The sequence below is a fragment of the Schistocerca americana genome, chromosome 3 (assembly GCF_021461395.2).
Source record: "Schistocerca americana isolate TAMUIC-IGC-003095 chromosome 3, iqSchAmer2.1, whole genome shotgun sequence".
NCBI classification, from domain to species: domain Eukaryota; kingdom Metazoa; phylum Arthropoda; class Insecta; order Orthoptera; family Acrididae; genus Schistocerca; species Schistocerca americana.
In genome coordinates this window covers 293,369,531-293,396,403 of record NC_060121.1, presented here as the reverse complement: position 1 = coordinate 293,396,403, position 26,873 = coordinate 293,369,531, and the positions used below count along the sequence as shown (strand labels likewise).

General features: G+C 37.5%; 1 protein-coding gene across 1 annotated transcript in view; it reads right to left on the bottom strand.

The window, feature by feature from the left end:
* Positions 1 to 26,873, bottom strand: part of LOC124605550 (condensin-2 complex subunit D3-like) — a 158,284-nt gene that overhangs the window by 7,009 nt on the left and 124,402 nt on the right. Inside the window, exons 8-9 of the mRNA XM_047137307.1 lie at positions 15,595 to 15,883; positions 13,881 to 14,052 (exon numbers count right to left, since the gene is read on the bottom strand). Coding sequence (XP_046993263.1) covers positions 13,881 to 14,052; positions 15,595 to 15,883 — 461 coding nt within the window. The remainder of the gene's footprint in view (positions 1 to 13,880; positions 14,053 to 15,594; positions 15,884 to 26,873) is intronic.

Here is a 26,873-nt window from a genome sequence, read left to right as displayed (position 1 = left end):
AATAATAACTAACTCACCATTATGATATAAAATGATTACAATAATGATAATCTGTAAAGAAACACTTACAACATAATGTTTTTTCTACACCATGCACATATACAATGGAGAAGACAATATAAAACAAATTGCAGCAAGATTTTAAATTGTAACGAGTGATCCTCTAAATACCCAGATTTTTATCAGGCATATATCACTGCATCAGTAAGATTTGGCAAAGAAGATCAATTATGAACTAATGACTGTAGCTTGATTATATTGATTCTCAAGTGGAGACTGACATCGTAATCATTCAACAGAGCTAGACCTGAAAATCTTCTCACAAAACTTGTTCAACATTGAAAGCTTGTACATCCCATTCCCTTTACTGTCGAGCCCTTTGGGATCACAACAAGTTCCTTGTCCTCAGGTACAATGATCTCAAGAGTTCTTTAACACTGACTACCACAAGAATCTAACAATAAAACAGACAGAGGACTAAGAAAGAAAACACCTTTCAAGTGTCTTTTGGCCTGAAAAGCATTTGTTTCCTAGATTTCAATGCTGTCACAAGGACATTCGGGGCTTCAAAAAGATATTCTCGAAATCTCTGTTCAAAGTTGCCTATGAAGAGGCTTGAGGTCAGTGTGAAAAAAGCTGTTTAGACTGTCATGTCCAAGGACAAGAATCACCTGGTGATCCCAAAGGGCTCAATGGTACAGGTACAATCATGGAATGTATATGGCTTTTGATGTTGGAAAAACTTTGTGAGAGGATTTTCAGATCTAGTTCTGTTGACCCTGCCTCTTCCCTATGAGTCATGGACCTTACCAATGGTGAATATGCTCAGGGTAAAAGAATGAAAGAGGAAGCCTTCTAGTAGAATTTTGCACGGAGCATAATTTAATCACTTGTAAGAATCATGAAAGAATGTCATACACATTGAAGAGACCTGTAGACATTGGAAAGTTTCAGACTGATTATAGAATGGTAAAACAGACTTCGGAATTACACTTTAAATTGTAAGACATTTCCAGGGGCAGATGTGGACTCCCAACAGAATGGTTATGGCCTGTAGATTAAAACTGAATAAATCGCAAAAAGGTAGGAAATCAAGAAGATGGGATTCGGATAAGTTGAAAGAACCAGAGGTTGTTCAGAGTTTCAGAGGGAGCATTAAACAACAATTGACAAAAACAGGGGAAATAAATACTGTAGAAGATGAATGGGTGGCTTTGAGGGATGAAATAGTGAGGCAGCAGAGGATCAAGTAGGTAAAAAGACAAGGCCTAGTAGAAATCCTTGGATTCCACAGGAGATATTGAATTTAATTGATAAAAGGAGCAAATATAAAAATGTAGTAAATGAAGCAGGCGACAATGAATACAAACATCAAAAAAATGAGATTGACACAAAGTGAAAAATGGCTAAGCAGGAATGAACAGAGGACAAATGTAAGGATTTAGAAGCATATATCACTAGGGGAAAGATAAATACTGTCTACAGGAAAATTAAAGAGGCCTAGGGAGAAAGCAGAAGTAGCTGTATGAATATCAATAGATCAGATGGGAAACCAGTCCTAAGAAAGAACAGAAAGCTGAAAGATGGAAGGAGTATATAGAGAGCCTATACAAAGGAGATGGAGTTGAGGACAATATTATAGAAATGAAAGAGGGCGTAGATAAAAATGAGATGGGACATATGGTACTGAGAGAAGAATTTGAAAGAGCATTGAAATACCCGAGTCAAAACAAGACCCTGGAAGTAGATGACATTCCGTTAGAACTACTGATAGCCTTGGGAGAACCAGCCATGGTCAAACTCTTCCATCTGGTGGGCAAGATGTATGAGACAGGTGAAATACCTTCAGACTTCAAGAAGAAGAATATAATTTCAGTTCCAACATAAGGAAGTGCTGACAAGGGTGACTATTATTGAACTATCAGTCTAATGAAAGATGGCTGCAAAATACCAACACGAATTATTTACAGAAGAATGGAAAACTCATAGTAAAGCTGACCTCAGGGAAGATTGGTTTGGATTCCAGAGAAATGGGACACACAAGGCAATACTGACCCTACAACTTCTATTAGAAGACATGTTATGGAAAGGCAAACCTACATTTATAGCATTTGTACTCTTAGAGAAAGTTTTACACTATGTGGACTGGTGCAGACCCTTCAAAATTCTGAAGGTAGCAGGGGTAAAATAAAGGGAGCCAAAGGCTACTTACAACTTGTGTAGAAACTAAATGGCAGTTACAAGAGTCGATGGGCATAAATGGGAAGCAATGGTTGAAAAGGGAGTGAGACAGGGCTGAAGCCTATCCCCAATGTCATTAATCTGCACAATGAGCAAACAGTACAGGAAATCAAATAAAAATTTGGAACAGGAATTAAAGTCCAGTGAGAAGAAATAAAAACTTTGAGGTTTGCTGATGACATTGTAATTCTGTCAGAGACAGCAAAGGACTTGGCAGAGCTGCTGAACAGAATGCACAGTGTCTTGAAAGGAGGATATAAGATAAACATCAACAAAAGCAAAACAAGGATAATGGAATGTAGTCAAATTAAATCAGGTGATGATGCAGAAACTAGATTAGGACATGGACACTAAGAGCAGTACATGAGTTTTGTTATTTGAGCAGCAAAATAACTGATGATGGCCAAAGTAGAGAGGATATAAAATGTGCACTGGCAATGACAAGAAACTATCAGAAAGTTTTTATAAAGTATTTGTATGGACTGTAGCTATGTATGGAAGCACAACATGGATGATTAACAGTTTAGACAAGAAGAAAATACAGGTTGAGTAAGAGGAAAGGTACATGCTTTGAGGGGTGATAGTATTAGTGATTCTGAACAAAAAACTTCATGTGGATGTATGCCCTATTCCAAATGGTTTCAAGGTAGAGCACATTTAATATCACTTTTGTACGTTTTTCTTGAATAACTCAAAAACCGCACACTCCAGCAAAAACATGTCACAGTACAAAATTATAATATATTAAATTTCCTACAAAAACGACCCATTCATTTTTTTTCTCTAGAACTAATGGTTTGTGCAAAGAGATGCGAGAATGTTGGAAAACTCGCTCGACACGCATGCGCTGTAACTTACGCAGTTTTTGAAGGCCAATTTGAGGTAGTGTGTTGAGGTAGCAAGATGAGATGAACAGTTTGGGACACTTGTGGCCTATCAAGTCAGGAAACTACCTCAAATTGGCCTACAAAAACTATGTAAGCTACAGCACATGTGCGTCGAGCGCGTTTTTCAACATTCTCACTCTCTCTTCGCACAAACCATTAGTTCCAGAGAGAAAGTGAATAGGACCTTTTTGTAGGAAATTTAATATAGTTTAATTTTGTACTGCAACACGTTTTCGCTGGAAGGTGCTGTTTTCGAGTTATTCAAGAAAAATGTACAAAAGTGATATTAAATATGTTCTATCTCGGAAACCATTCAGAATAGGGCATACGTCCATATGAAGTTTTTTGTTCAGAATCACTAATACTATAACCCCTCAGAGCATGTACATTTCCTCCTGACTCAACCTGTAGAAGCTTTTGAAATGTGGTTCTACAGGAGAATCTGAAGATCACTTGGGCAGATCATGTAACTAATGAGGAGGTACTGAATAGAATTGGGGAGAAAAGAGATTTCTGGCACAACTTGACAAGACGAAGGGATTGATCGGCAGGGCACATTCTGAGACATTAAGGGATCACCAGTTTAGTACTGCAGGGAAGTGTGTGGGGTGTTAAAAATTATAGAGTGTGACCAAGAGATGAATACAGTAAGCGGATTCACAAGGATGTACGCTACAGTAGTTATTCAGAAATGAAGAGGTTTGCACAGGATAGAATAGCATGGAGAGTTGCATAAAACCAATCTTCAGACTGAAGTTCATGATATGAATCTCGACCTGAGAAACAATATCTGCAGTCACTAAAACACAATAAATTCTCTGTGCCAAATCTTACCAATGTACCAAAATACAACTGAAACAAATCATGATATTTAAAAGATCACATTTTTCTTCAATCACTCGAAAACCGCACACTCCAGCAAAAACATGTCACAGTACAAAATTATAATATACTAAATTTCCTACAAAAACGACCCTATTCAGTTTTTTCTCTAGAACTAATGGTTTGTGCAAAGAGATGCGAGAATGTTGAAAAACTCACTCAACGCGCATGCGCTGTAGCTTATGTAGTTTTTGTAGGCCAATCTGAGGTTTTTGTTTTTTGCAAACCCTGCTGAATTTTGTTTTATATTGTCTTCTCCAGCATGTATGTAAAGAAATTTCATTCTTTTATTTGCATGGTGTAAAAAACATTACATTTTAAGTGTTTCTTTACAGATTATCATTATTGTAATTATTTTCAATCATAATAATGAGTTATTTATTATTTTCAATTAACAAAATACACATGGGGAGGAGGAAAAAGTAAATGAAAAATATAAAATAACAATTACTAACACAAAAAATTTAAGTAAAATAAATAATTGCAACAGTCATGAATGTCTAGATATTTTAATAAGGAATGTTGAAAATACTTTGATAGCACACTGGTACAGCTTATTTTCCAAAAATGGTATTTCAGAAACCTGTTTTATACCAAAGGATGTACATGGCTTAAAAGCTTCTTTAATTTATCTTGTAAGATTAGTTTTCATTTTTCAAAATTAATTACTGGTGGAGGGATATTTTACAAACTTTCAAATTATTACAAAAACTAATTACAGTTTTCAGTAACATTAATTCCATATCAACTTTTATGTGAAAAACATTTTTCATATATCATCGTTTAGAAGATATTCCCTCCAAACCTAAAATGCTACACTACCTTTTGGGGTGCATTTGACCCCTTAAAAGTGAAATTGGGCACAAGCAAAAACAATTATATTGCACTATTTTGCCCCCTCTATACAACCACCAAGTTTATAAAAATCGTTTATTGACACTTGGGAATGCTCTCTTGTGAGTCATTCTTGGATTGCAGTAACAGAGCTCAATAACTCAATTTTGAGGGCTGAATATTGATTTTCAGTTTAAATTTACACTAAGGTGACAAGTCAAGGAATACCTCCCAATATCAAGTCAGACCTCCTTTTGCAGCAACTCGACATACCATGGACTCAACAAATCGTTGGAAGTCTTCTGCAGAAATACTGAGCCGTGCTGCCGCTACAGCTGTCCTTAACTGTCAAAATGTTGCTGGTGCAGGATTTTGTGCACGAACTGACCTATCTATTATGCCCCATAAATGTTTGCCAGGATACATGTTAGGTGACGTGGGTGGCCAAACCATTTTCTCGAATTTTTCAGAATGTTCTTCAAACCAATCATGAATAATTGTTGGTCAAAATGGTTCTGAGCACTATGGGACTTAACATACGAGGTTATCAGTCCCCTAGAACTTAGAACTACTTAAACCTAACTAACCTAAGGACATCATACACATCCATGCCCGAGGCAGGATTCGAACCTGCGACCGTAGCGGTCCCGCAGTTCCAGACTGAAATGCCTAGAACCGCTCGGCCACACCGGCCGGCAATAATTGTTGTCCCGTGATTACATACATGACATCAGTATTTGGGAACACGAAGTCCATGAATGGCTACAAATAGTCTCCAAGCAGCCAAAATAACCATTCCCAATCAACAGTTGTTTCATTTGGACCAGATGACCCACTCCATTCCATGCAAACACAGCCCACACCATTATGGAGCCACAACCATTTTGCACAATGCCTTGTTGACAACCTGGGTCCATAGCTTCGTGGGGTCTGGCCACACTGAAACCCTACAATCAGCTCTTTCCAGATGAAATTGGGCATCATCCGACCAGGCCACTGTTTTCCCATCAACTAGGGTCCAACCGATATGGTCACAAGCCCAGGAGAGGCACTGCAGGCCAGGCGATGTTATACTGTTAGTAAAGGTACTCATGCCGACCATCTGCTGCCATGCCCATTAATGCCAAATTTCGCTGCATTGTCCTAACGAATACATTTATAATACATCCCACATTGATTTCAGCAGCTATTTCACACAGTGTTGCTTCTCTGTAAGCACTAACAACTATGGAAGTGCCTGTGCTATTGGTTCTCAAGTGAAGGCTGTCGGCCGCAGTATCGCCCGTGGTGAGAGGTAATGCCAGAATTTTTTTATTCTCAGCAAACTCTTGACACTGTGGATCTTGGAATATTGAGTTCCCTAATGAGTTCCAAAATGGAATGTCCCATGCCTCTAGCTTCAACTACCATTTCATGTTCAATGTGTGTTGATGCCCCTTGTGTTGCCATAACCATATTGGGTACAGAATGAGATTTTCACTCTGCAGCGGAGTGTGCGCTGATATGAAACTTCCTGGCAGATTAAAACTGTGTGCCCGACCGAGACACGAACTCGGGACCTTTGCCTTTCGCGGGCAAGTGCTCTACCATCTGAGCTACTGAAGCACGACTCACGCCCGGTCCTCACAGCTTTACTTCTGCCAGTATCTCGTCTCCTACCTTCCAAGCTTTACAGAAGCTCTCCTGCAAACCATGCAGAACTAGCACTCCTGAAAGAAAGGATATTGGGGAGACATGGCTTAGCCACAACCTGGGGGATGTTTCCAGAATGAGATTTTCACTCTGCAGCAGAGTGTGCGCTGATATGAAACTTCCTGGCAGATTAAAACTGTGTGCCCGACCGAGACTCGAACTCGGGACCTTTGCCTTTCGCGGGCAAGTGCTCTACCATGGTTCGCAGGAGAGCTTCTGTAAAGTTTGGAAGGTAGGAGACGAGATACTGGCAGAAGTAAAGCTGTGAGGACCAGGCATGAGTCGTGCTTCGGTAGCTCAGATGTACATGGCTTAAAAGCTTCTTTAATTGATCTTGTAAGATCACATGAATCACTTGAGAACAAATGACAGCTCCACCAATGCAATGCACTTTTATACCTTGTGTACACAACAGTATCACCATCTCTATACATGCACAACACTATACCTTGACTTTTGCCAACTTATTGTAATGGAAACATAAAATTACTGGTAAAGTGAATCTCATCAACATTTGTGTAAGCGTCTTTTAAGTGTGCCTGTCTGGAACTTAATGAGTCTTCTTTACAGTAAGTAGTGATCTATCTTTTCTTACATTGTTGATATTCCTACCTGGAGTTTCAACTGTTTGAAAGCTAGAAATATTTCAGCTTTCAGACAAAGTCCTTCTTCAGAATTAGAAAACTCTCACACAATCATGCACACACACTTACATGAACGTGTGTGGGTTTTTTAGCTCTGAAGAGGAACTTTGTCCAAAAGCAGAAATAATTTTAGTTTTCTTCCTCTTCTTTCCCCCCTCACCCCATTGTGCCTGTCTGCAATGCAACATTCCTTTATGTGGTGAGCAGCAGTATATCCTTTCCATCTTCTATATACCCCTTTCTCCAACAAACAGCTCAGTTTACAAAATCAAAACTATGCACCAGAACAATCTACGCAAAGATTATTGTGGTATTTTGTATTAATGTAAGTAAAAAAATCTGATATGTTCCACATTCACAACAACCTCCCAACAGAAACAGATCCATGGGACGAAGAGTTCATCTACACTATTCTACAACACACAACTCATTATGAGGGGATGTTGTCTTAAGATTCCCAGACAGGCAGAAGGGAAGACATGCAGATGTACTAGAGGTGTGGCAGCAAGTTCATGATCTCTACATCATCTGTGAGAGTAAGTGGTGTATGCAATGATTAATTTTGAGATAGGTAATGAACAGTGGATAACTATTTCTCATCTTATCACTTAGTTGTTCTTAGTATGTATAAACATAAGAGCACTGGAAACTAGGGATAAACCAAATGAAGTAGTGTGTTGGTTCAAACACTGGCCTCTGATTCAGAAGCATGGATTTCCTAAATAACTTCAGACAAATACCTTGGCTAACACCGGTACTTTCCTAGTTAAGCATGTGTGTATATCTCTATAATAATATGATGTATATTGTTCCTTACACATGTACTTCCTAACAAATTTTATCAGTGTTTCATTACCAGACAGTTGACACACTTGTATAAGCAGGTGACTAACTGATATTAACAACAGTGGATGTTAGCTGCATCTCATGACAGACTGCAATATTATGGTATAAGCCAGGCTGTTCCAACGTTGCCGTATCAGGCAAGGCGCCTCTTCTAGGAGGTGCAGATAGTGTATGCTAGCCACCAAACAGCCCCATTGCTTATTTTTGTGCCAGTGCAAGCTGCTTGGCCACCCACACCTGTTTGCCTACAGTTAGTGCAGTACAATCGCATACGCTATGGCCTGACTGCAAGAACTACCCACATATCACCGCTGTCTGTGGCCATGTCCACCCATCTGCCTCGAAAGTGTGTGGGAGCTGGAATAGCCTACAGCTGGAGTCACAAATGATGGTGGCGAGTTTTGGCTTGTTCTACACATAGATGGCACATATTCTCCAACAACCGATGAGGGTTCAGTAATGTTCTGTGCGCTCTGATGTGAACCTCACAACCAATGCAAGCATTAATTGCGATCACAGCAAGTAATTTAGTGACTATTTCATTTGTTGTGAGTTGTCTCTCTGGTAATGGCGGTATGTGACAAATTTTACACAAGCAAGCGAGATACATAATTTGCTTTCTTCAAGCACAAAGTACATGTATGGGTGTACCACAACTGTTGCTTGGAACTGGCAATGATGCGAACCCCGTCTGTGCCACAACCTGTGCAAACTGCCCATCATTCATGACTCGGACTGCAGTGTAAGTAAATTAAAGGACATTATTGCATTTTAAAGAAAACAATGCCAATAGTACACACTCATTTAAATTAATTTTGTTCTTTTATTTCAGTGGAAACTAATTTCACATTATTTTTACTGAGGCATTACATAGCTTTGCGAGTTGTCACATGTTCTGATCTTTGAAGTAACTCTATAGGGTGACTTACAGCATTGACAACCAGACCATACTAATTCAAAATGGTTTGCAAATCTGCTGAAAAGGAAGCAGGTGGATTGACATTCATCACAACTTTATGGAAAGTCTTCCTATACGCTTAGCAGCTAAGAGCCACATGTGGCTGCATTGCATAATACTGACACCACAACAATTTCAAATTAGCATTTTTTATTATATCTGTTCATTAATAGAACTTTAAGGGTAATGAATGTAGTCGTTGCACACAGTGAACAGAATATAAGGTCCTTGCAATACACTCTGTATGTCTGACGACGACTTCTGTTTTTGTGTAAAAAGCAAGTGTTTATCTTGCTTTTTCCAGTTTCTGTATTTAAGTCACACAATGAACCTCCACTTTTTACTATTTACGAAAATAATCGTGATTATTTAAACTGAATGGTGCATAATGATAGAGTGTGTTCTAATTTCAATACTTCCATATGACAGGGAGTAAAGGCGCATAAAATCAAAAGAAACATTGCATTTGTAACAAAAATAAAGGCAAAACAAATGTAAAACATAAATAACAAAGACTAAACCTGAGGTATATGTCAAATTTATGAGTAAAAGTGATCAGTAAGTAAAAATGGGCGAACCAGCCACTTTGCAGCACACTGATACTTCCTCCTAACACCTTGCCAAGTATTCTGGAGAGTAGGAATATATAATTTACTCTCAGAAGATTCAAATATGAAACATTTTAATTTCAGTACAATCTGATACATAACCGTCCTCTTAAAGGCACCAGAACAGCTGCGCACGTTAGAACATCGCTTTCGGGGCTGATGTAGGCACACTAGACGTGGGTTGAATCTGGCCAGCGGATTTATGATTAAGTCAGTTTGCTGGCCTGCCTGGATGTAGCTTTTAGGTGATTTCCCATGTCCAGCTTGGTGAATACCCGTGTCACACCTGTTATAGGATTCACTAACATTTTGAACACATTCTCACACTTTCACATGGCTAACACTAGACGCAAGCAGATGAGGTACCACAGTTTCCATCTCATGGAAGGAAAGGGTGGCAACAGGAAGGTTATCCGATCATCCTATTTGACTGATGTGCCAAGTCAAAATTTAACAGGTTGACCCAATGTAGGTATGGGATAAAGTCAGAAGAAAAAGAATAATAATTTCCAAGATTCTAGAAAGTGGCTTCCAGTCAGGACATAAATGATAATCTATAGGACTGAGAACAAAGCTGGCTGGGCCCAACTCTATAAGCCATCAGCCAGCCAGAAGAGCGCTCTACAGAGAGGCCGTGCACGCATACGAGAGTGGAAACCTCTGCAGGTGCTGGCATCTTGCAACTTCTGAAGCACGCCATACAGCTGCGCGCCCAGATTGTGGGTAAGGACTCTTACACAGGTTACACACTACCTGTTCCACAACCTCCTGCATCTTACTCCAGAGGTTCATCTGAGAAAGAGCAACACCCGCACAAACTTGATGCAGGCATGCCAAATGTTGTTGTAGATTTGTTGTCATCCACTGATCCTGAGTTCACAGTCAACATTTCATACTCTAATAGCCATCTGATCACTCAACTAAATAATCTTGTAAGGGATCTGGGATTGTCAAACAGTGGCACAGAATTGTTGGCCTTTAGACTCAAGCAGTGGAGAGCTCTTGCTGAAGATGTTAAGAGGTATCTCTTTTTCAGACATGTTGAGAGACTCTGGAAGATTATTTTTCACCAAAAAGTGATCTAGTGCATAGTAAAAATGTAACTGGTCTTATGAGTAAATTTGACATAGAACATAATCCCGATGACAGTTGACTGTTCACAGACACATCAAAACCAAGTCTGAAAGCTGTGTTAGTGAACAATGGAAATGTGTTGCTATCAATTCCAATCAGTTATGCAGTAGCTCAACTACACAAAATATTGCTACATTCGGTGCGAGTGTGATAGCCGAGACAAGGCTTCCCTTTACGCAAAAAAAGACTGGCTACTTCATAAATCTTTGGAAGCAGGAAAAAATTGCATTCAATAAGTTCGTCTGGTAGATTCTAACAGGTTTTTACTTCCTCCTTTACATATTAAACTAGGTTTAATCAAGTACTTTGTTAAGAGTATGAGCCAAGACAGAGACAAAATCATATACATCCTGAGTAAAATTCCATGAATTACTAAAAGTAAAATCAGGGAGGTAATATTTGAGTCACTTTATCCAATCGGCATAAATTTCTGTACTTAGTAAAAAATGTATTTAACAATTTCTGTTGCATGTATAAACCTGAAATTTTTTTGCATGTTTCTTAGTTACCTTTTTTTGTTATTAAAAAAACATCATAAAAATAACTTATTTCAAAATTTTGTTATAAATAAAAAACTCTTGGATAAGGGACATTTTGGAATCAAAATATGGAGCAGAGACATTTTGAAAAAGAAAATAGGGGGAAAAATTATAAACAATGTTTGTTTAGTAAATGTATATAATTTAAATTTTGTGGAAACGGCTTATGTAGGTATTTTTAAAACAACTGAAATAATTTCTGGTTAAGCTAGGGAAACACACAGAAACATACATTTAGCAGAAAATTATCAAAAAATAACATTACATTACACCTACACACATTACAGAAAACATAATTTTAAAAGTGTCTTAAGGGTAGTCATTTACTTATTTAAATCTGGATTTGTCCTATTAACTGCTGAGAAGTAATGAAAAGCCGTTTTCATCATCTATGTCTCCACCGGCATTTTTGCCATCATATTGATTTTCAGTTCTATTCTGTACTGGATTGAATATAATATTTTTGTAAAAGGCCGTGTCTTCATTTTGAGCCCAGTGTTCCCCAAAGTGAAGAGTCAGAAGCTTGTTGACATCTTTCACTTTCAGCTCTTTTTCTATTAATCAAGGTAGTACTAATGGTAGTTCAAAGTTTTGAACTTTAAATCCAGGTTTGAGTACTTTTTTCACCTTTCCGAGATTGGTGTTCTACTAAGGTTCTCCTGCAACAAGTACTTCACAGGTTAGCGCATTGCCTAGTGTTATAATAAATCTTTTAGCACTTGAGTAATTTTCACTTACATTCTTCCAGTCAAAAATATTACAGCTCTCAGTCATATTGAAAACAGTTCCACATTCCTTAAAGATTTCAATGTATTTCTCAGGCTTAATAATAGTGTCATAATTTTGAATTTCCTTCTCAGTTCTACCAAATACACAATCAGGTGGCACATGCAAATAACCTGGTACAAGGAATACTAAAACAATGTCTTTAATATCTGGCGGCACTTCATTTACCAACCAGTATTTAAACATCATTGAACTGTTCCGGTTTTGTCCTCCACAACCATCAGCAATTGCCTTACAGTGGTCACTCCTTCCAAGCAAGTATTTTTTAGCCTATGAAAAATTGCTGATGCAATTTCATTCAAACCTCTTTTTTTTAAGTCCAATTTTGTCCAGTGATATATAAAAACACAGTCTTTTGTCTGCTTATCTTTAGATGTACCTTGGCAGATAGTAAAGTTAAATAAATAGAACTGTCGACTATAGTAAGCTGCCTAGTCAGGGATTTTGGGCAAAACTAAATTCTTTTGGCAAAGGAAGGGTTATTTCATTTTCAGTTTTCAGTAAATTAAAGAATGCTTCTGCTCCCTTTTTGTGGAGATCGAAATCAGTTTCAACTGATTTGTCCCCGCTGTCTAATTTCAACTGAAACTGGATGCATTTGGGGCACCTGTCCGCAGCAGGAGAGCCAAAGCTTAAGTTATAATCTTTGACAAATATTTCATAAAAATATGAATATGGAACCTGAAGATAACTTTCTGTTCTTGAATTTTAAGCCTTGTGAAACTTACTCATTGAAAGATAGCTCGAACACTGTCTTGTAATTTGGTCTTTCTGCAATAATGTTTTTCAAGTGGGCAGAGGCTCTCTATAAATAACTTTACAGAATGCCTTTTAGCCTCAAACAGCTTAGACTTATGGTCTCCTCCTCTATTCTCTACAGCTAGATTTATGGAGTGGAAATGTATCTTACACTCTCGTTGAGCTCTTTTCTCACTAACACCAAGTATGTCACAAAAGGATCTCTTACAGACCCGAACCAAAGAAGTGTTTCCAGTTTTGGTATGTGGGATCAGATAGCGATTCCAATTTTCAGTGATTTGTTTCCATTCATCTTCATTAGCACTCCTCCGTTTAGGCGTTTCACACTCAGTATATTTAAGTATTAGTTATCCTGATCAATTTTATTCTTAGAAGAATAAAAGCTTCCATGAAACTTATGAACATCTTGCATTGTAAGCTGATTACACTTAAAAACTTGATCAGAATGAAGGCACTGTGGTACTCTTGCAAGTCTTTGATGTGTAGAGCTTCCACCTCTCTATTGTCTTTTTCCATTTATCTGGATCTTTTACACCTTTCCTTACTTTGTTCTTCTGGTGTGGAGTTATCTTCGGTCCCTCCATAACCTGTTGTTCACTAGTTTGAGGTTGTAGTTCCTCCACTGGTTAACCACGAAGTTTATCAACTTAGGCCAACAACACTGCCTGTATAGTACACTTTTAAAACAAGAAGCTCCATCTGGAGTTGAGTTCGAGTTCTACTTCTGCTATACAGTGTGTTAAGTTGCGTCCATGGACAAGTGTTTGTAGTAGCTGCATTTAGAACACAGAGTACAAGATCTAAAGGCTAGCCATATCACACAGCTCAGAATCTTTGGTTGGTTCTTAGTATGCTTGACAATCAAGAGTCATATCTGTATAAATAATTCCATATGTATTTCCTGCTGTCACAGCAGTGGAGAGCTATAAAAGGTATGTGTCTTTGTCCACCCATGTGTACAAAAGGAGAACACAACACAAAGAATGCTGAAAAACAGTTATTACTGGAAAAAAGCTGATTAGTTAAGTTTCAAAATTAATTAAGAAAACAGAAAAATGTAAAACACGTACCAAGAATGTCCATACAAACTTTATAGGTTATCTTAAAACGATGCTCATCAGTCATGTGTTCAAGCATAAATTTATATAGTGTCATGCGCTTTTCAGCATTATCTTCACCAGATAAATCGAAAACCTCGGCTTCTTTCTGCGTCTGTGTTGTTCTCATAAACATATCTTCTGTCTTTAAGCATTGAAAAAGAATAAAATTATGTGTCAGCTGTCTGCTATTCTTTAGTTTAATCAACAAAAACACCAAATGCAATATTTTTCTCTAAAGTAGTGAACATGCAAAAGTAACAGAGTAGATATGATGTGTTCTAATAACAATTATTCGCTGCTTTCACAGGTTCCAGTCTTGATATAGAGGGACATTTCAAAACATGACACAGAATAGAGAAATATGCATCACGGAAATTAAACTACTACTTTTGCAATGGAAAAAGTCATCAACATTTATTAAAAAAAAGATAAGGTTTGCCATATGTCCCAATAAAATTAGTGACTCAATAATAATAACAAAAATGTAATATCTTCTTAATAATATGAAGTACAGTAGGGTATCTTATGTAGTATTTTGAACAAAAGAAAGTATGATCATTCTAATCAATGATTTCAGATTAGTAGTTTGTGTAGCATATGTTTCAGAAACTAAAAAAAGACACATTATATTTGTACAACGATGTTGAAAACTGTCAGCTGTGCTGACTGACTTCTCAAAAATGATCCTTACATCTGATTTCATCATAACATAAATACTTAAAAAATAATACTGGAGGAAATTAGCAGCACAAAATTCATGAGAGAACTAAACTGATCAAAGTTAGTATTTTCTTTGTAAGTGAAGAGTCATCATGCTAATGTACAAAGTAACAAAATATACTTTTTAGGTTATTGAGAATAAACTTTATTCAGTTAGCAAGAACGTAATTGTTTGTGCACCTCAGGTAGGTATTCCATCATACTTTTGAGGCGTATCTTCTTCTCTGAATACAATCCTTTTCACCAGTAACCTCACTGAATGTGAGCGAGTTGAAATCTTCACTTCACTGTCCAACATTCTCATCATTTCCCAACCCTTTATTTTGCCAAATGTCTTTTTTATCTGAATTACTCTAGGTGTGGTGGTTTTAATCCACAAGGCAGAACTTACATTAACCTCAGTTGTGTTAATGATCACTTCACCTGCTTGCCGAAAATCCATAAAATAACTGCCTTTCACTTGAACGACTTTGAGAGATTGGTTATTGCAAGCTGTTGCTATAATGTTCACTACATCGGTAACAGAACGCATCCCCATCTTCAGCCACATTTTCTTTTAGTTACCAGCTTTTCTGTTACTTCCCTTTGCTGAATTGTTCATATCTTTTTCACTATTTATTTTACTGCCAAGGAAGACACACAAGAGATAGGTTACAAAATGGCAGGAGCAAGCAGAACGGTATATTCTCTAAGTTGAGTATAGCTAGCTCGTACAACACAATCTGCACTGACCCCACTTAGCATGAACAAGTCATAGGAGTTACCTCTCAAGACATCTACTGGCCTTTGGTAGCACCTACATCAGCCATCACTGAAGGCAGCCCTTTTAAAATGTGAAAGCCCTGTTCACATACCACCTAATAAAGCACAAAGCACAATTTATGCAAAAGTGGCTCTCGGCCCCTTTAGCATGATAACTCTTCAATCATCAGCATAGTAAATTAACTCATCAATAAATACATACCTCACATTTATTGTAATAATAGAGCCCAGCAACAAAATTTTGGTAAAGTATGTTCTTGTTCTTCACTAACAAAGATTCGGTGATGAAATAGATTATGGAATCAACAATAGTTTTGTCCTTATCACAAAGCATACTGAAAATGTTGAAATAAAAGCTGCCCCTCAGCTTCAAATAATCTTGCTGCAAGAGCTGAATCAACTGCACAAGAGCAGTTTCCCTCACTTTTTCTCTAGGATCTTTCAAACACACACAAATATCCGGGATTAAAGGCTCAACCATTGAAGTATACCTAAGAAAAGAAAAAAAACACTGTTGTGGAAAATAAATTGACTATTAATAAAGTTTATTCAGGATTACTCACAAGGGCTACAATTTGCAGGTTGCTAGTGTAAGTGTTATCAGTAAAAATAAAAAGTAGAGTTATTTCTCATATTTTCACCATTATGAAGCAAAAAGAACTTACAGAATTAAATATTGCATGATTACTGGAAACTTAAAAGGGAGAGATCACTTTTAACTTTTAAAATAACACAGCTTTCAAAATGATTCTTCCTGTTCACCTGTTGCACCTCTAAGAATGACATAGAATGAAAGCATATAATTAATACATTATTTTATGTTTCAACAATATGTTGGTTATGAGAAGTAGTGGAAGGGCTTCCACTGTGATGTGCTGTATACTAGACGAACGAGAGGCAATAACTTAGCAGTAGGTTACTGAGCACTGTTTAAATGTAACATTTAGTTAGCAGAGATTCGCAGAAATTCTGTGACACAAGAAAATGGATGGCATTAGTTTTTAATATTAATGTCTGATAGATTCAATCTGCATACCAAGGTATGATGTCAAGCCACCACTGAAAGAGTGAGTCACATTTACACGAACGATTAACTATGAGACAACTTTATGTAAGCAAAAGTTGACATTTATTGAGTGCTGACCATAAGCGATGAGGAGGAGAAACCATATGCAAATTGGAAGGAGAAACCTCACCAATGTTAGGATCATTATAAACAAAATCCAGCAGATGTTTTTTGCCCATTTGTTACCGTGAATGAGATGTAGATTCACCATTTCAAACCCAAAACAAAACACCACTCAATGCAATAAATGGGAGCCAGAGGCCCCGCACCACAAGAGAGAAAGTCAGTTTCATCTGTCAATGTGCTTATGTGTACAGTTTTATAGGATTTGTAAGGAATTCTTTTAACTGATAGCCTTACAAATCTGGCTCAATGAGAGGAAAAATATGTCGGGTGAGGTCTGGCTTGCAAAAGGAGGAAAGGGAGGGATACAATGCACCTGTCACCAAAAGAGTTTTTCCAATAAGAAAATAGTGGAATATGAAATGTGAATCGTGGTAATTTTTACAAATCTGGATCAATGAGGAAAAAAATGTGGGATGAGATCTGGCTTGCAAAAAGAGGAAAGTGCACTTGCCACCAAAGGAGGTTTAATAAGAAAGATGAGGGATATGAAATGTGAATGATGATAATTTTCACCCCATTTATCAGAGTTTTGTATACTCACACTTCTATCTACAACTACACCTAAAAAAATTCAGAGTTATGTTCATTGGCCAACCAAAGGTGGTAGGAGATGGGTAGCATATAGATCATCTAGAAACTCACTTCCAGAATGAAATATCCAACCATCCATTACAATGCCAGGTCAGGACTGGTGTGGTACTTCTCTAATTTCAGGCAGATACATACCGGCGTGTAGGCCGTTATTACTATGGGATTCTAAAGCGACTGCCAGCTCCCCCCCCCCCCCCCCCCCCCCCCCACACACACACACACACACGGGCCTGGAATCCCTATACCCCTTCTATGCCTAGAGCATATTGCAGGGTCAAATGTGACATTGTTTTTCAAATTGTTTGCACATCACGTAACCAAGGCCTCATATTTACCTAAGTGGATGTGAGAAACCTGTTAAGAATCACACCCAATCTAATTGGCACACCAGTGTGCAAGGTGAATACGATCTGGGGCCAGAGTGCCTCTCCGTGTCCCAGAAGTTGGCTCTTTAACTGGGTGGGTCCAGAATGAAAAATATTCTCTGAAAAACACTGACGGAGAGTGATCATCTAAAGGAAGACAACACTAGACAAATAATTCTGAAAAAAGAAAAGGAGAAAATAATGAAAGCAGTCTTTCAGTGTCAAGCAAAGATTGTTTCATTTTCCACAAGTCACATCCCACCATTATTAAATTTATTTCTCTACCTGAAATGTAACTGCAACTGTAAATTTTTAACAGCTTTGGAAGCCAAGTTTATTTTTAATACAAATGTAATAATAGATGGAATCTCCTGAGGAAGACACTGTCAGGAGCTGATTACTTTTTAAGTATGATATTAAGATTACAGCATTATCCATTGGGCAAATTGTGCAATTTTAGAGCAATCATTTATTATGTCCACGTATATATCACTGCATGATGAATAAATATTCCAGCTATGCTACTAAAAAGAAACATTACAAAAGACAGCATATTTAAAGTAAAAAAGTTGTGGTTTGCATTTAAATATTAAGATAATTTATAAACAAATAGGATGATTTTTCTTATTGTTTCTGTCTCTTGCATAGTCATTAATAAAGAATAACAGATTGATTAATAGAGTGTCATTTCATGCGATCAAAATGTATAGTGATTTTGATATTTTTTGCCACCTGTAGGTAGTAATATTACTCGTACAGGTCCTGTCTCAAATACACAATACATTAACAAACTGCAACATACAAATATTTTAAAGAAACGAATAAATTAAAACAGACCACAAGGTATTTGTTCCTTGTCAACACAGAGCTCAAACTGCACTCTGCTACACTTTAAAAAAATCTTAAATGGATTCTAAAATAAGAACCCCTCACTTAGTCGTTTATTACAAGTCAATTACACAACTTTTTTAGCTGTGGCTCTGTGGTATCAGCTGTGCTCTCATTATAGCTCCATACATCAGCTTAGCAGGTATTCAAATTATTCTATGCATTTTCTCTGGCTATGTGTATACATCAAAATAATAGCAGTTTCAGTAGCCACCTGCTGACATCTCTGGCCCGATATCTCACTCTTCCGCTGTCAGGTTTAGTAATTTATCACCATTACACACTGACTATTTTTCAGAACATCTTGTTTATATCACTATTTATGCAATGGTCCTTTGCATTTATAAATTTGAAATTTTATGAACTTTCCCACGTGTCACTGTCACTATGGCCTAGAATATAACACTGCTTCCTATTGCTGTAGAATTCCTAGGTCTCAATCCCACAGTTGGAATCCCACCGTGTGACTGTGATTTTCTGTTGGGGAGTGGACGACAAGAGATCTATTGAGCTAAATGAAGTAAAATGAGGTGTACACACACACACACACACACACACACACACACACACACACACACACACACCATTTCATTTTGGTAATATGCTATTTATGCTGGGTCTGCAATAATCTCTCTTCAGAATCAGAAATACACAGATATTTGCTAAAATATACTGTACAAACAAACAATTAATGAGATAATAACCAAGGAAGATGTAAAAAAGGAACTTCCGTGTTATTAAACACAGAGGCATTCTAGTAAATACAACAAAGACAAAAAAATAAAGCAGTCTATCCAGCTTACAAAAGCAAAAAATCCAGGATATAACAGAAGAGACAAAACTGGTAAAACTAAAATGGTTATCTCATTCTGTTCTGTTTGCATCTTTTCTGTTATTTGCATCTTTCTGTAACTGGTCTCCAGCCAAGTTTTATGTCCGCCTCACTCCTTGAGTCTTGTTTCTAAATTAGTTACCACTGGTCTTTGCACAATATCTTTTTTAAGCATATCTTTAATTATTTTTGAATTTGAACCTTGACTTAAGTTGCCATGACTTTATTCTTGTAACAATACTCCCCCTTCCTCTACCTATCTATCTACGTATCTATCTGTCTTTATCCATAACCAAACAGTAAATGACTTTTTCTTCCCTCTCCTAGCTCTGGCTCCTTTGTGAGTCTTTTAACATGTTTTCCTTCTTTTGTGTGGGCCTATCAACAACTCTATGTCTGCTTGTAACTATTAACAATCTTGTAAATATCTGTCGTAGTACTTTTTTCCATAACACATCGCTAATGCTGTCGCTGTCTGATACCTGATATTGCTTCACATCATAGGTGTAGTGCAGGGGAAATTGTTATTCTACAGATATGTAATGTCTCAGCAAAGGACTTTGTTGCTGAGCAATATTTGCTAAGACCTAGTTAATATCTTCCATAAGTTTAACAGCTCCAGCTGACAGCTAAGTCAACAATGTTACATGGTTACATAGTTGGCTAATTCATCTGTAGAGTTGTACATACTAGTAGTAAATTCTTTGCTAATATTCATTGGTATTGTCTTTGCCTGTAAATTTGTTCAATAAAGTTGTCAATATCATTTTTGTGTTTTAAGTCTTTTGTGTGTTAAGAATTTCGTATCTAATTCTTCTAAGAAGTTCATTATTGGGTCCTTTGGTGCTATGTTCAGGATCTGTAATTTCATTTTTGATCTGTTTGCATGGGCTTGAAGATTGTGGATGGGTTTGTGTCACTGTTTCTGGCATTCTCTCACTGCCTGATTTTGAAATTTCTCTCTGTTTAGTTCATGTAGAATTTTTCACAGTCACTATAATTAATTTTATATACACTTGGGTATATGTGCAATGGAATTTTGGTTTTTACTGAGTAGATATTTGTTCTCTGCATGTTTACAGTGCTGTATGCAAATCTTACTGTAGTTTGCCTTAGTACGGTGTTATGTTTGTTTGATGCAATTCACATATACATTTGTGGTTTGTATGTTATTTTCTGTTTTGTTGGTACCTCTCTTGTTAATTTTATGTCATTATGTTTGTTGCGTTTCTCATAGGTTTGGTTGGCAATGTTGGGACTGAAGTTGTTCTGTTGTGCTATGTATTTGAGGATATCCAATTCCTTCTGTGTTGTGAATTACTGCAATAGTAAATTCATCCGTCTGTTTATCATCATTTAAAAGTATGCATTTTTGTGTGTTTTAGGATGACAAGAATCTGTTGTAATGATGTTATCTGATGTCTGTTGTGAATGTTTTTTATTGTCTGGTCCAGGAACCTTTATTGCTGTCTAGTTCCATTGTGAAGTCCATGTTGTGATGAAGTTCATTTAATGTTTTATGTATTTGTAGATTACCTGTGTCAGAATCGTCTATTGGTAGCTAGGTGTCATCTACATTACGCTAATTATGTATAATTATCTTTTCAAGTATGTTTGTGGGACTAAAAACTTTTGTTCTAACATGTTTAAAATATATGACCTGTTGCTTTCGCTAACCTACTCCTCATGGCTACTCCGTCCTTTCGTATGTATAATGAATTATCGAAAACAAAGTAATTCTGATTTAGTACTAGTGTCAGCAGTTCAGTGTTCTGTATTCCTGTCGTGGGCAATTCTCCGTATTGTAGCAAGTTGTTTTCTATAGCATTAATTGTTTCTTGTACTGGAATATTGGTGTAGAGATCAGTGATGTCAAAGGACATGAATTTTCAATTCTTTAGGGTTATGTTGTTTGCTAATGTTCTTGAGTTTCTTCACTGTGAGTCATTTTTTATATGTATAGTATTTTGTGGGCAGGATGTTCCGCTTTCTACTAATAAGGTAGGTTGGGCTATCTATAATAGAGTTAATTACTGGGCATATTGGGAATTGTGCTTCTGGATCCTTGGTTGGCCATATAGTTTAGATGTACTTGGGTTAAATATTATGTTTCTTCTTCTTCTTTTTGTCCTCTCTCCCTCCCCCACCCCAACCTTCAAATTCAGTGAAAATCGTATTGCAGCTTTTCAACTACAACCAAATTATTTCCTTCATCTGCTTTATTTGCTACTGTACAGACTGTGATGAGTTTTTGGTTTACCCTATTGAGTGTACAGTGATCTAGTTTTGCCTGTTATTTGTATCTATCATTGTAGGTTAATATTTTATTCTATATTGTGTGATGCTTGTACTGTTGTTTCATTTTGTCATCTAGTAGCTCATTTTGCTGTGTTGATTGTGAATTTGGTTTTTTCAACATAAAATACATAATAATTCCAAAGAATGGAAAATTCATGTCCTTTGACAACACCAATCTCTACAACATTACTTCAGTATAAGAATCAAGTAATATTATAAAAAACAGCTTGCTACAATATTTAGTACTAATGCATTATACATACAAAAGGATGGAATAGCCATGGGGCGTAGTGTAGCTGGCACAATAGGTCATATATTTTTAAAAACATTACAAAAAAAATTCTTCTAGCCCCACAAACACACTTGCACAGAAAATTGCATATTATTACCTTCATGTAGATGACACCTTGTTACTAACAGACAGTTCCAACACAGGCATTCAACAGATACACAGAATGTTAAATGAACTTCACCCCAACATGAAATTCACAATGGAACCACAGAAAAAAATGAAATGACCAACTTCCTGGACCTAACAATAAAAAACATTCACAATGGACATCAATTTGAAGTCTACAGAAAACACACAACATCATTAATGCAAATTCCTGTAGTCGTAAAACACACAAACACGCATATTTTCATATGACGATGAACAGACTGATGAATCTACTATTACAATAATCCATTATACAAAAGGAATTGGAGATCCGCAAGTATGTAGCAAACAGAAAAACTTCAATCCAACATAACCAGCCAAATCTATGACAAATACAAGAAACGGAAACAAATTAAGATTCATAGTGGCATAAAATTAACAGCAGATGTATCAACAAAACAGAAAATAATATACATACCACAAACATACATTGGAAATATATCAAACAAACTTAGCGTATTATTATAGCACCCTACAGAAAGATTTGCATACCACAGTGCACATAAGCCAAGAACATACCTCCATTCCAGAAAAATGAAACTACCAGTGCACACATACACAGAAGTATATAAAATTAATTAAAATGACTGTAAAAATTTCTATATAGGTCAGATGGGGAGCAATTTCAAAATCACATGCCGATAACATACCTGAAACACAGATCGAAAATGCTCTGCAAATCCTGCACATAAGACCAAAGGGCCAATAATGAACTTTTTAGAAGAATTAGAATTATACATTATTTCCAGGCAAAATACTTAACAAACAAAATGATTTAAAACATAAAAATTATACTGACAACTTTATTGAAATTACAGAACATGATAACGCATAAAACAAATTTACAGGCAAAGACAATACCAACGAACATAAGCAAAGAATTTACCACCAGTACTCAAACCTCCATATATGAATAAGCCAACTATGTAAGTATATAATATTGCTGACTTTGCCATTAATTGAAGCTGTTAAACATGCGGAATATATTAAATAGGTCTTAGTAAATGTTACTGAGCAGCAAACTCCACTGCTGGGACATTATGTATCTAAAGAAAAACAATTTCATCTGCACTACACCTACAATATTCAGCAATACAAGGTATTTAGAAAGCGATAGTGTTAACAATGTGTTATGGAAGTAAGTGCTATGACAATTATATACAAAACTGTTATTAGTTACAAGAACACATAGATACATGTACTAACAAGTCCATACCTTTCCAAACAGCTTGGTAATGGCCACGAGGCCTAAATTAGTTTACAGCACCAGAAAATGACATCTTAATAAGAGGTCTTTGAATATATCAGCATTTTGGCTTTAGTATAAATATAATGTCCTTAAACGACATCTAGAATGCCGCAGGCTCATAATAACTCAAAATATTTGAACATTCTCTACCATATCTTTTTCAGTTGTATATTATGGTGAACATAAGATGCAGGCATGAGCACTGGAAAGTACTTCATACTTTTTTTCCATACATGATTCTAGTTCATCTTACTACTGAGAATGATCAGTCTTTCAATCACTATTTGTGCTAGCGTAAGCTGTTGCCAGCACACCAGCTGGCAAAGATGTAGCAAGAAGCAGGTGAGCGGCCAAAGACAGACTCGCAAGCAACACACCACCAACACCCTCTTGACCGCAAGTATTCAGATCGCCGCCACAAACTGGAGGGCTCAGTCTCAGTCAGTCAGTCAGTCAGTCAGTCAGTCTCAGTCACTAGCACAGTCTCAGTCTCAGCCACTAACCCTGCCTCTCAATCACTGGCGCATTAACTCACACTCCAAGTTGGCATCTGGCAGCAAACCGCGATCAGCGCAGTGTTTACAGCAGGACTTGTACTGCACCAGCAGTGAGGCTAATGTAGACTATTAGTGGAAGAGCTTGTACCACAACACACAGACTCTATTAAAAATAAGTAGCTTCCTGTTAGTGTAAATAAAGAAGCCTGTTAATATATGTGTGCAGTTGTGTTGTAGAAAGAGGATACCGGTCACCAAACAACATCTTCTCCCTTGATTCCTATGGGACAAGACTCAGCAGTGTCGATGAGGACAGTTGCGACAAGGATATAACAGTGGCCATGACGATAATTCAGTGCAGATTGAAGATAACCAACTTGGTTGAAGATTTTGCTTCTTTCTCTTATGTTTTAGCTTGCAGGGGCGCTTGCTCAATTGTTGTTGTTTGTTCTTACAAGTATTCTATGAAGGGAGCCACAAAACCAACCAAATTTCTCTTTTCAGAGGTTTTGCTTGCTTTTTTGCTACAACATATTTGCTACAACAACAAGCACTTACACAGCTGCACAGACTGGCATGTAGACAGGCAGACAGGCCTGTGAATTTAGTGAAGTCTTGCCCTAGATGTTTTGCTCACCAGAAGAGACGGGATCGCCCGTCATGTAATGCAACTTGTTACACGTGTGGAAAAAAAGGCCATGTCCAAGCAGTTTGTTTCCAATGGCACAAGACCACCAATTTTGCTTGCTCCCAGAAAAAAAAAACAGGCTCGTGCACATGCCATGAATATTGTGTTTTCAAAACCTACAACAGGTTCCGACAACAGTAAGATTAAGGTTGTGCCTCCTTCTTGCCCTAGTGCTGGGCAACAACATTCTAACAAACTATTTGGCTCCTTATGAAGTGCTGGCTGTCGTGTGAACTTTCAGTTAGATGCAGGTGCCACAGTAACCTTGCTTAATCATGCCACATATGAACAGTTAGGCTCACCATGCCTTTCTAAATCTAGCAAGCACCTCACTGCTTACAACAGACAGGAAATTCCAGGGCTTGGACAGTGGAGTTTGCCTGCCGCTTACAAATCTCACACAACAGTGAATTTTACTGTGTTGGAATCAAGAGGCAGCGAGAACATTTTCAGTTTAGATGCCTTGGACGTAGCATACAAGACATACTTTCAGTACCAGCTTTTGATCCAAAAGAACTCCCTGAACTTTTTTTAGAAGGAATGGGGAAATCTAATGACTTTGGAGTGCTTGTTACATTGAAAGACAATGCACAGTCTAAGTTTTTTCCGGGCATGCCCTGTTCCAATTGCTTTACGAGAAAAAGCTGCCAGTGAACTGTAAGAATTGCAAGGTAATGTGTAACTGCTCTCATTCGAGCCAGTCAATGGGCAAGTCCCCTCACTTTGCTGCCTAAGCCTTCTGATTGCATTTGCATTTGTGTTGACTTCAAGTCAACAGTCAACCCACAGACAGTAGTTGACACTTACCCATTACCTCACCCTGAGGAATTCATGGGCAGGCTTGGTGCAGGACGTTTTCTAAGATAGATTTGTATGATGCCTACTTGCTATTTCCACTGGATGAAGAATCACAGAAAGTGTTTGTTGTAAATACATACTTAGGACTGTTCAAGTATTTGCATTTTCCCTTCAGCAGTGCTTCTGCACCCGCCATTTTTCAACGTTACTTGGAACAGCTGACTGCAAAAGTGGCATTTTGTTCGAACTATCTTGACGATATTGTCATTTCAGGTCATACACCAGAGGAACAAATTGCCAATTTGTGCGTTCTTTTTCAAGTGTTGTCAGAAGCAGGATTCAAATGTCATCTCGAAAAATGTGACTTTTTTCAAACTGAATTAAAGTGACACATGACACAGTCATGTGATAAACAGTCAGGGTGAGCAACCCCTCCAATCTCATTTGCTTGCAATCCATGACTGCCTGTTCCTGACAATGTGTCTAAACTGCATACAGTACTTGACAAGATGACATACTATGTTTGGTTCATACCGAATGCCTGTCAGATCGCAACTCCACTGCATCACTTGTGTCGCAAAAATGTACCTTTTGTGTGGACTAAAGACTGTCAAAACGCCTTTCAGAAACTCAAAAATGCCTTGCTCAGTGACAGATGTTTAGTACATTTTGACCTTGCTAAGCCAGTAGTCTTGAGAGTCAACACTTCTTCCTGCGGAATCGACGCTGTGCTTTTGCACAGAACTAGTGCACAAGACAGACCTATTGATTTTCCCTCAAAGTTGTTAACTCAAACTCAGTGCAATTATTCTCAAATTGAAAAATAAGCTCTCACTATTGCGTATGGTGTGACCAAATTCCATCACTATTTGTATGATCGCAAGTTCTATTTAGCGACAGATCACAAGCCTTCGCACTCCTTGTTTCATCTGTCAAAGCCAGTTCCTACACACATTGCTTAAAAATTGCAATGGTGAGCTTTGTTGCTTTCGCACTATCAGTATGAAATTGTGTACAGACCTACGGCAAAGCATGGAAATGCAGACATCCTTTCTCGTCTTCCGATTGGCCCAGACTCTGATTTTGATTCACCTGCTGCATTTTGTTGTCAAAACATTGCACAGGACTCTGAATTGCTGGACACTTTTCCCTTGCACTACAGAAAAATTGCACAGGCCACAGCAGCAGACCCAGACCTCAAGATTTTTTTGCATTACATTCACATGTCTTGGCCTCGTTCATTGAACAGTATCCAAATCTCAGTTATGCACCAATACTTTGCGCGTCGGCATAACTTTCAGTTCAACAGGGTGTGAATCTAGTTCAAAATGTCAGTGGACAATCGTGTGTGCTTATTCCCTAAGTGTTGCAAAAGGATGTGTTGCAATTGCTCCACCAAGAACATTGGGGAATTGTTTGCTCTAAACAGTTAGTTGGCAGGGCACAGACACCCACAATCAACAGATGACATCACAGTGTAACGCATGCAAGGAAAACAAACCCACTCCACCACAGATATTCTCAGCTTGGCCTAAGATTCAATTGCCATGACAACGAGTGCACACTGACTCAGGCAATGGACCACAGTTCACCTCACGTGATTTTGAACAGTTTTGTGAATGAAATGACATTTGTCATCTGACA